General features: G+C 40.7%; 2 protein-coding genes across 2 annotated transcripts; both read left to right on the plus strand.

The window, feature by feature from the left end:
* Positions 1-844: 844 nt before the first annotated feature.
* LOC115196688 (fibroblast growth factor 3-like) lies at positions 845-3,233 on the plus strand. Its single transcript, XM_029757518.1, has 3 exons — positions 845-1,644; positions 2,099-2,202; positions 2,525-3,233. The coding sequence occupies exons 1-3, from the start codon at positions 1,368-1,370 to the stop codon at positions 2,867-2,869; spliced, it is 726 nt and encodes a 241-aa protein (XP_029613378.1). The 5' UTR covers positions 845-1,367; the 3' UTR covers positions 2,870-3,233.
* A 2,280-nt stretch (positions 3,234-5,513) lies between these two features.
* On the plus strand, positions 5,514-9,268 carry LOC115197602 (fibroblast growth factor 4B-like). Its single transcript, XM_029759279.1, has 3 exons — positions 5,514-6,298; positions 7,616-7,719; positions 8,089-9,268. The coding sequence occupies exons 1-3, from the start codon at positions 5,998-6,000 to the stop codon at positions 8,263-8,265; spliced, it is 582 nt and encodes a 193-aa protein (XP_029615139.1). The 5' UTR covers positions 5,514-5,997; the 3' UTR covers positions 8,266-9,268.
* Positions 9,269-11,641: the final 2,373 nt, after the last annotated feature.

The following is an 11,641-nucleotide window of genomic DNA, read 5'->3' on the forward strand; positions in this document are numbered from 1 at the left end:
GGAACATGGAATACCAGTCTTTGGTGTAGCATCCAAGTGAGTGAATAGACAGTAAATATGAGCCTTGAGGCCAAAGAAGCAGGCCAGTAACCAGAAGGTTGCTGGATCAAATCCTGGAAGTGGTGGGAGTGAGCTGGTAACTGAAGCTGCAATCAGGATACATCTAATTTTGTATCTGGCATCACAATATCAGATGCCACCTACTGCCATGTGCCCTTAAGCAAGGCACTTAACCTGCTCCATGGGTGTTTCTCTGCAGTGGAACATGTGCTGCCTCCTCCAGACACTCATAGTAATACTGGCTTGTGTAGCAGATGGGGATCTGTGAAACTCAGTCTACCTAAAGTTTCTGCACTTGCTTTTCAGTGGAGTGACTGGGTAAGATGCTCCTGGAGGGCAGCCACTTGTGTTTGAGAAGCAGACATCCTGTGTTCGGCAGACGTCCTGTGTTCGGCAGACGTCCTGTGTTCGGCAGACGTCCTGTGTTCGAGCCTCAGTATGAGCCGATACCCACTAAGCAAGCAGCGTGGCATCCTTTCCACTTGCAGTCTTTCTCCCATAAACCTATTCCATACCTCCATCTCTTCAAAATAGAAATGTGTTATTCCATCAGATTTATTTTGACACTACAAAACAGCCATAACATGTACCAATATCTTGACAGGGGTGTAACCTATATACTATTTGTGGGAATACTTTAAATAAGATGTACATATTTTGATCACTATGTCTGCCCTCTAAATAACATTATAGTGTCCAGCTGTTTCGAATGTGAAACCATTTCTGCCATCTTTACCACCGATGTCTTCGTTTTAGCATCTTTCCACCAAGCGGGCAAGAGTTGGGAGTTTGAATTGACCAGGGGAATGCTGGTGTTGAAACCCATGCTGTAGGCTATAATTTTGGAATGTCTAATTGGCATTTTGGATCCATCAAAGTAATGCTGAGAGGAACGCTCTGTCCTCAGATGGCTGGCTCGCCCTTTGTGATGCTGCTTTCAGCAATGAGCCTCTGTGTGTAATGTCATGTTTTATCCATCCATACCTACTGCATTCTCATAGCTCACACAAGACCGTACCTTGCCTTTCTCCGTCGTAACAATCGCCGCAATAGGGCTATCAAATGAACGAGGGCTTTTATTTTGCGCGCAACTTGGACATCTTCACGGTGTACTCGTCTCGTTTCCATGACGATTTCAAAATCAGGTTGACTGAAAGCGAGTTACTGTTGGCAAAACGAATGTATCTAAAGTGGATCCATTTTATCGGACTGGACTAATGGACTTCCTAAGAATTCGATGGAAACTATTGAGTCCGTTTTTGTCACTCATGGAAAAGGACTAATATACTATTTTCGGCCATGCCACAATGGTTATAATTCTGGTCTTGCTATTGGTGAATGTATTACACCCCAGTCACCAAAAGCCTCGTTCTTCTTCGGTGGTCGGGACATCTACTCCGCAGAGTGTCGGTGGGCAGAGCTGTGACCCGAGGCAGCGCAGGGATGCTGTGGGGCGCGGAGGAGTGTATGAGCACCTTGGGGGAGCACCGAGACACAGAAAGCTATACTGTGCCACAAAATATCACTTACAAATACATCCCAATGGGAAAATAGATGGGACCCTGGAGGAGCATAACCCTTTCAGTGAGTACAGCATAATTTACGCTCTTATTTCTGCCTTCTTATATGTTATGCATATATTGAAGTTTATGTTCAGCCACTATAGAGGCTAAAGACTAACAAGGATAGTCCCACGGTATACATGATTGGAAATAGTTTTAAAGTAGACATTCATGATTTCTCAGTTAAAACAGAGCTCTGTTTTACTTCTTAATTATGGGGGTCGTTCCTACTAGCCACTGTGCATTGGCAATTTGGAAGGCTACATTGGAGTGACCAGAAGACTGCCTGATGATGTAAAGTGTTACTGAAGTCTTAACTAAAATCCATACAACATTGTTGTTGCATTCAACACAACTGTAGTGGTATATACATTATAATAACATTGTTATTACACTGACATAAGTATCACTTCTCATTCCATGAAATGACAATGAATCAACTTTTTTTTTATTGACTAAATTGTTTTCCAATTGAGGTATATTGGAGATCACAGCAGTGGATGTGGGACTGGTGATGATTAAAGGACTGTTTTCCGGGAGATATCTGGCCATGAACCAAAAAGGACGACTACATGCATCTGTAAATGAGATATGATCTCTGAGCTCTTTCTTTGTCCTCCCTCTGTTCTTCTGTCTGTCTGTCTGTCTGTCTGTCTGTCTGTCTGTCTGTCTGTCTGTCTGTCTGTCTGTCTGTCTGTCTGTCTGTCTGTCTGTCTGTCTGTCTGTCTGTCTGTCTGTCTGTCTGTCTGTCTGTCCTTCTGTCTGTCTGTCCTTCTGTCTGTCTCTCTCTCTCTCTTCCTCTCTCTTTCTAATAATTGGATAATTGACTACCATTCATATACAGTCTCTGTTACATTTGGAAAAACTTTATTTGGTTTCATCTAAAGTCATTTTGTTCTCAGGCTGCCTTCACCCAGGAGTGTGAGTTCATGGAGCGGATCCATGAGTTAGGCTACAACACCTACGCCTCCCGCCGCTACCGGACGACCCCACACTCCACCTCAACAGGAAGTAAGCAAAGGGTGAGCGCTGGGAGGCTGTGGTATGTGTCAATCAATGGAAAGGGCCAGCCAAGGCGGGGCTTGAAGACCCGAAAGACAGAGAAGGCCTCCCTCTTCCTGCCTAGGGTCCTGGGCAACGAGGACCATGACATGGTTCACCTGTTGATCAACAGTAGTCTGGGGTACAGGCAGACGGCCCTCAGACTCACAGGGGGAACAGGGCAGAGGACTGTGGGAAGAGCATGACTGGTGACTGAGAGATACAAGCTCCCCCTGCCCTCATTTAAACTGGCATAATGATACTGTCCTGTGAATAAAGTGATCAGTCTTGAATATAACGTATCTTTGTACTCTTACTGTTAAATCACATCATTGGAAGTACATGCAGTTAATGTCCTGTATTTTTCTTGATGACCATTTCATAGGAAGATGTCTGGAAGGATGCATGTGGATTTACACAAGAATATAATGTACAAAAAAGCACTTGTACAATCAGTGGTATATTGTCCTCTGTGACTCCGTTGGTAAAGCTTGATGCATGCCAGGTCCCATCCTGATGTACGTTACTTTGGGTAAAAGTTTTTGCAAATTATAAATATTATGTATATTACCATTGTGGTGTTTATTTATTGGATTTTTATATCATGAACACATTTTCTATCAAAATTGCTTTTGCATTGTTTTTCTACTGGTTTATATAACTCAAGTTTCATTAATCATGGCAGTCTAGATTTTTATTTAAGAATTAGGCAAATAGTCTAGAGTTTTGAGGAATTATCGGGCTGCCTGTGTAAACGCAGCCTTTAGGTTCTATGTTCAAGGTGTAGCATCGGTTCTGTTCATGAGTAGACACTGCACCCTAGGGGCAGCAAGTAAAACCGCTTCTCTTCAGACGTTCTGTTCACATTAAATTACATTCCAAGAGAGTAACTGTACTCTTTAAAATATATATTTTAAGCTATTATTAGATGACCAATTTCCCAATGACAACAGAAACATAACGAAAGGAGCACAGGTCATTCGTTTTTTTGAGTAATGATAAGGTTAGACAGTTGTAGGGCCTACTAATCTCAGTAAGGTAGTCATAAATCATTGTCTTACAAAATCAATGTATTATTTGAAATTACTGAAACAAGTGACCGTCTGTGGCTTTAGCATACATTGTTTCACAGCCTGTGAAAAGTTGAACAAAGACATCCTGGATGCGGCACCCCGTCCAGCATCGATCTGACGACAACGCAAAACCACGTGGTTAAAATGTAGGACCATGGAGAGCAGCTGGAACGCCGTATAGGCTAGAACTCAGAAGCCTGAAATTACTATTCATATTTCGGCTCTTGTGTGATACGATATGGGTAAATATCAACAAACAACCGATCTAATAAAAAAAACTATCTAAAAGACTGTGTTGAAGTTTGATTCTTGCAAAGCAATTAATTACCTAAACCTTAAGATTTTCAGACTTTTTTTTCAAGTATCAAATAAAGTTAGTAGGCTCTCTAAATATCAGACTAAAGGCTAATATTTTTCTTCGGACATGAGTTTGCGTTAAAAATTTACTCTGAACCGATTCCAAAGCAATATTGTTGGAAGTTTCATACCAAAAACACATTTTAAACATCAAATAAAGTTAAGTATATTTGAGACTTTTGCCAAAGTAATGGTGTCACAGACGGGCCGTTGCCTGGACCGTTTTTTACTTAAACTCAGGACCACGTTAAATCAAAAGTAAATAGAGATGTATCAGTGGAGGCTGCTGAGAGGAGGACGGCTCATAATAATGGCTGGAAAGGAGCTAATGGAATGGCAGCAAACAAATGGAACCCATGTGTTTGATGTATTTGATACCATTCCACTCATTCCACTCTAGCCATTAAAATGAGCCTGTCCTCCCCAATGAAGGTGCCACCAACCTCCTGTGGATTTAATATAGCTTCTTACATGGCCCTCAGTCTTTGTTTTATGTATAATTTAACAACAATTACCCGCAATTTTTCCACCAGTAATTCGCAGCTTGAAATAATTAAATCATGTTTGTGAACAGGTGCAAAAGTCGCTGCGCCTCACGCACCAATTGACACCTCAATGTCATTCCGGTTGTGTATTACACTGGCAAAGTGGCAATAGGCTTTCCAAGGTCTGGACGGTCACACATAGGGTTCAAACCTCGAGCAAACCTTTGATATGAACTTTTATTTAACTTTTATGGACGTGCATTGGTATTGCATGGGTGTTTTACGCATCACTGACCACGATGAGACAGAAGTTGAGTCTAATAATGGACATCTCCAACATCCTGTGCGTAAAGCCTTGGAACCCTGTGCGTAATCGCTTGGTACAGTCTGGGTGTTTTACATTGTGTTTAGCTGATCAGATGAACAGAAGATGACTGTATCAGATTACTGTAGATCCCTCATCACCATGGCAGGAGGCTTGGCTTGATAATGTCTCCAACCTTTTTAAGATGCTAAAGTATTTGTCTTGCATCAAAATAATACAAATATAACCTTATTGTTGACATTGTCCCATTGAAATAATTGTTTTCGGTCCACCTGTCTCTTATTTCCATTATTGTAAAAGTAGGAAATTCCACTGAAGTGCTGTTGTTTTCCTGTTATGGTTTCATTTATAGCACTGTCTACTGCGCAACAGTCTGCTGGCTTTTCAGCTTCCTATTCTGCATCCTGCAACACATGTGTTTTATTTCAGACGATATCGGAGGAAGTTTTAGACAACGATCCCATGCGTAATTCATCCTGTCGCCTGGACACACATTGAGAAGCCTGGGAAGAGCAAGAGAAAAAGACACTATATACAGGCTGGGCAAAACGTTTTTATATAGGTTACATGTGTCAGCTCACACTAACATTACAGTCAATACATCAACCGAGCGCATTGAATTGCTTGCCCACCGCCACTCCGATATCAAAGTGCACAAGAAAGGGAGGTGGTTTTCTAATGACTTTGCGTCGAAGGTTACTCCGACTCTAAGAGTTGAGAGCAACATTTTGGTGCAGTAGGTGGCGTGTGATGTAATTTCGGAGCACATATAAGTATCGTCAGGAGAGGAGATACATGGCCATGTCCTGCAGTACGCCTGACATCTCACAACTCCAACACAAAGCAACTCGGAATAGAGTAATACAAAACAAACAAAAAACAGCGGAGCCATTGAAGTAGCCTACAGAAAAGACTTAATGCAGACTCAGAAATAAGTTAACTTTTTCACTGGATAGACTAGTGAGGCTCACTGAGTCCCACAGTCTCCACAACTTTTTTGTCAACCTGTGAGCACCACGGACAGGGGAAAGGGGATTTGGGGAATTGTAAAACCTCTTCAAACACGTGAGACAGCACTGACCGACCGCACAGGGATGTCTGTCCACGCGTCCTGGCTACCAGTACCGCTTCTGGTGTGGGGACTAGTGTGTACCTCAGTGCGCACTGCCCCATTCGCGGGTAGGCAGACCGACACTCCAGAGCGCCATTGGGAAACGCTCTACTCTCGCTCACTGGCTCGAAACCCATGGGAAAAAAGAGAAATCAACCGAGACGGTGACTATCTTACAGGCATTAAAAGACTTCGGCGTCTATACTGCAACGTCGGCATTGGGTTTCATATTCAAGTTTTACCAGACGGAAAGATCACTGGAATACATAACGAAAATACATACAGTAAGTTCCTTCTCATGCTTTTATTGAACTCATCATCTTTGCGCCAATTGTTTGATTCCCCTCTCTTGGTCTGCAACCTGTTTATGCCATGCGCCACCACTTTGGAAATTCATATTGTGGGATCGAGTTGTGTGAATGGGCACCATGCCAACTTGAGCATAATACTGTGTTTAGATTAGGCTACTAGCGAATTGACGTCACATGGATGTTAGTGTCCCATGTGACTATAGTCGAAGGATGCAACGGTGTGTTTTAGCCAAAAGTGATTTTTCATTTCGGCTTCTTTGCAAGGCTTTGATTTATTGCGCCTCCTTGAACAATTTTCGCTGGTCTTTTTTTTCAATTAAAAAGGCTTCGGGACATGTTTCTGAAATGTCAAAAGGAATCATGGATGATAGCAGATCTGAGAGTGTGTGTGTGTGTGTGTGGGGGGGGGGGGGGTTGCCCCAAACACACTCACTTTAAAATGTACTATTTCATTAAAACGTTATAAAAAAATCTCTCTAACCAAGTGGATTATTTATCTTTAGGCTCACTGGTATATATAAAACAGTTTATAGATCTAACCCCATTCAAGTATATATATAACTTTTTTCTAAATCACAAAATATTAGATCAAAATACCTCAAAATAAGAACAAATTATTATTTACTATGACCGCCTACTCTGGCCAAACCTGGACGGCGCTGGGCCAATGGGACTCCCAATCACAGCTTGATGTGATGCAGCCTGGATTCAAACCAGGGACTGCAGTGACACCTCTTGCACTGAGATGCAGTGCCTTAGACAACTCGGGAGGTATTATGGAGAATAGACTAGTCATCATAATACATTAGTCCAGTAGTGCATAAAGTCAGGACCCATTGGAAAATATGGACTATTTTTCTCTTCTTTCCTCACAAAGGAGTCTATGAGAATATGTTTTTGTTTTTTGTAAACAATCCTCAAATAGAGCCACAGAGACAAGACACAGTTGTTGTGTTTTTTTATCTTGTTTTATTGTGCAAGCCCAACGTAGGCAATTTAATCAAATGTCCAACCTGTTACTGGGTACTTGACTGAAAGGAAGTCTAGATCATATTTAGCCTAGGCCTACTCGATGCTCCAATTCATCACCTAGTATCAAGGGAGGAAAGCATCATTTCCTTGCAGGATGTTCCAGTACCAGTTTAAACAGAGACCTAAACAGACCTGTCTACTACAGTTGTCCTTATCTACTCCGTCTAGTTTTACAACACAATGGATTATAAACAACTTCGTTTTGGTGTAGATAAGTACAGTGTAAACATAGCAGTGATATTCTTTGTCTCATTTCAGGTCTCCTTGAGATATCACCTGTGGAGAGAGGGGTTGTGACGCTCTTTGGCGTCCGAAGTGGTATGTTTCTGGCAATGAACAGCAAAGGGAAGCTCTATGGATCTGTAAGTAGACATGACATGTTTTCTGGGATGTATTTCTGCATCACAACATACTTTGCTTCATGAGAGATCTCCACAGCAAAATGATAGTCAATGTCTTGGCATGCCTGTACATGTTTTGTAGCTTATGAACGTCATAGTACACTACGCCACAGATGCATTCAATACAAGGTGTAGACATGTCCTTTCCCTAGACTCCATGACATGTGCAGTAGCCTATATGGTAATATGGAATTGTAAAAAAAAATCCCAGGTGTTGAGATTGACATGCGTGATTGGGGTCATTTGGCCAACAGAGCTTCGTTATAGTCTACTGTATATTGGATTATCTTAAGGTAAATATTAACCTCTCTTCTCTCATCCCTTCTCCAGGGTCATTACAATGATGAGTGCAAGTTCAAGGAGAATCTCTTGGCAAATAACTACAATGCTTATGAGTCAGCAGCCCACCCAGGGATGTATATTGGACTGAGTAAGACTGGCAAAACCAAAAAAGGAAATCGAGTTACACCAGCTATGACAGTGACACACTTCTTACCAAGGATCTGAATGACTCCAATGAGACTGTACCTTCAACAAGGGTAGAGGAGAGAGACTGGAAACAATGCACTTTCAAATGTTTTTCTAGAGTGAGATGTTTAAGTTATTTATTTATGATTCCTGAGAATGTTTATATTTTGGGAAAGTGGAGTAATGTAGAAAGAGGGGATGAATAATGACAATTGTTTTGTTTTGTGTGCTGCTATAGGTGTCTTGAGATTTGTTTTTAAGAGTAAATTTGATTTTGCACTTTTTTAAAGAACTGTTGTGAACAGAGGTTGTGCAGTAAGTATTGTTATCCTACTTGTACTACTTTGAAAGGAATTGGAGACCCACGTTTGTCAGATTTGTGTCTCAGCATCAAAAAGGAAGATGATGATGGCAGGTCCAAACCCTTCAGTTCAGTACTGGTCCCATGATTAGTTATTTATTGGTCAGTACAATGACGAGTGGACCCAAAAACTAAACAACACAGAAATCGGTTCCTGCATTGTATTTGTTGAACAAAGTCATGGTCTTGACCAGAGTTGTGTCATTGCAGTATTTTTTTTTTAACAGAGATCACCTGTTATTTTTTCATTCCTAATTGATTTAGTGTTTTACTACCTCATTATGGAGAAGCAAGGAGGGATTGTGTTGTTGTTTGTTCAGTGTCATTTATGTTGTCTTTCTGAGCATGACATACAGTATGACGCAACCACGCTTTACAACTTAGCCGACACTGGATATCACTGATGAGATTGAATAGAGAGGAACCCAATCAGAGAGATGGAATCGGAGTTTAGATGGCACATCCGTTAACCCCGGTCCAAGGTTGAACTATATTGTTGTTGTATGCATGTATGGTAAAAACTCTTTCATAAATAGCAAATTTACACACAAATGACTGGACCCTCCTCTACGGCCACATTAGTGATTATTCTAACTTTATATACATATATAAAGTTATCTATGACATTGTTACGTTGTAAGGTTTCCTGTATTTCAAACATATGTCTTGTTGTACTCAATGCCTGATATGTGGAAATTAAACCAAGAAGAATATAATTTCTTGTTTGGCACAGCGGATGCAGAAAATTGACATATACTGTAAACTGAAACAGGGCTCTCTATTCAGTCTGTATCGCTGAAGCATTACAAATTGCCGAATGGAAATATAAAGTTAATTTCAGATTTCGCCAACATACTGATGTAGGATCTTAATTTGAGCCAGTTTGTTACAGCAGGACAATAATCCTGCAGCAATAGGAAATGTGAATTGTTATTTGGATTATAACTAATGGACATTTTTGTAGGTGTTGATGCATTTTTCGTAAGGGAACCTCAGAAGACTTTTTAAACCTCAAATACACTAAAAGTTAAAAATGTCTTGCATTGCAGGAAAGGGTGATCAAATTAAGATTCTACATCTCTATGCAGTGTTTAATGTGAACGCAATCTCCGCTAACGCTGGAACATTGTTGTTAAATTTCAATCACACATTAACGCTGAACTTCCGTGGTACGGATTGAATAGAGCAGTAGATGTCTTTCTTACCGTGGTCATTAATATTATCCCTTGTGATATTGTGCTTTCAGTTCAAGAATATATTAAGTCCCCTTATGTTATGCATTTCTTGTAGCCTATACAGTATGTATCAACATTATGTCTGTAGTTTTATACAGGTCCTGTTCAACATTATGGTGTATGTGCTGTGCATATTATCAAAAGACTTTAGGAAAGTAAATAAATTGTGTTCTGCAGCATAACAACTTTGTGTTATGGATTGTTCCAGAAAGCACTGCATTGACAAGTAGAGACTGAAACCAACTCTGCACCACCCTATCAAGCTAATACTCAAGTTCAAGTCAACCTAAAAAAAATGCTCTGTCTGTGAATAATGCCAACCTCTCTCGATAGTTTACAAACACAGTACCAGTCAAAAGTTTTGACACACCTACTCATTCAAGGGTTTTTCTTATTTTTTTTTACTATTTTCTACATTGTGGAATAATAGTGAAGACATCAAAACTATGAAATAACACATATGGAATCATGTAGTAACCAAAAAAGTGTAAAACACATCCAAATATATTTTATATTTAAAATTCTTCAAAGTAGCCACCCTTTGCCTTGATGACAGCTTTTCATACTCTTGGCATTCTCTCAACCAGCTTCATGAGGTAGTCACCTGGAATGCTTTTCAATTAACAAGTGTGCCTTGTTAAAAGTTAATTTGTGGAATTCTTTCCTTTTTAATGAGATTGAGCCAATCAGTTGTGACAAGGTAGGGGTGGTATACAGAAGATAGCCCTATTTAGTAAAAGACCAAGTCCATATCATGGCAAGAACAGCTCAAATAAGCAAAGAGAAATGACAGTCCATCATTGCTTTAAGACATGAAGTTCAGTCAATCCAGAAAATATCAAGAACTTTGAAAGTTTCTTAAAGTGCAGTCACAAAAACCATCAAGCGGTATGATGAAACTGACTCTCATGAGGACCGCCACAGGAAAGGAAGACTCAGATTTACCTCTGCTGCAGAGGATACGTTTTTTAGAGTTAACTGCACCTCAGGTTGCAGCCCAAATAAATGTTTCACAGAGTTCAAGTAACAGACACATCTCAACATCAACTGTTCAGAGGAGACTGTGTGAATCAGGCCTTCATGGTCAAATTGCTGCAAACAAAACACTACTAAGGGACACCAATAAGAAGAAGAGACTTGCTTGGGCTAAGGACAGTGGAAATCTGTCCTTTGGCCTGATGAGTCCAAATTTGAGATTTTTGGTTCCAAACGCCGTGTCTTTGTGATGTGCGGATGATATCCATTTGTGTTTTGCACCGTGAAGCATGGAGGAGGAGGAGGTGTTATGCTGTGGGGGTGCTTTCCTGGTAACACTGTCAGTGATTTATTTAGAATTCAAGGCACACTTAAACAGCCTGGCTACCACAGCATTCTGCAGCGATAAGTCATCCCATCTGGTTTGCGTTTAGTGGGACTATCATTTGTTTTTCAACAGGACAATGACCCAACAAACCTCAAGGCTGTGTAAGGGCTATTTAACCAAGAAGGAGAGTAATCGAGTGCTGCATCAGATGACCTGGCCTCCACAATTATCCAACCTCAACCCAATTGAGATGATTTGGGATGAGTTGGACTGCAGAGTGAAGGAAAAGCAGCCAACAAGTGCTCAGCATATGTGGGAACTCCTTCAAGACTGTTGGGAAAGCATTCCAGGTTAATGGTGGTTGAGAGATTGCCAAAAGTGTGCAAAGCTGTCATCAAGGCAAAGGGTGGCTACTTTGAAGAATCTCAAATATAACATATGTGTGTTATTTCATAGTTTTGATGTCTTCACTCTTATTCTACAACGTAGAAAATTGTACAAATAAAGAAAAACCCT

The sequence above is a fragment of the Salmo trutta genome, chromosome 7, assembly GCF_901001165.1.
Source record: "Salmo trutta chromosome 7, fSalTru1.1, whole genome shotgun sequence".
NCBI classification, from domain to species: domain Eukaryota; kingdom Metazoa; phylum Chordata; class Actinopteri; order Salmoniformes; family Salmonidae; genus Salmo; species Salmo trutta.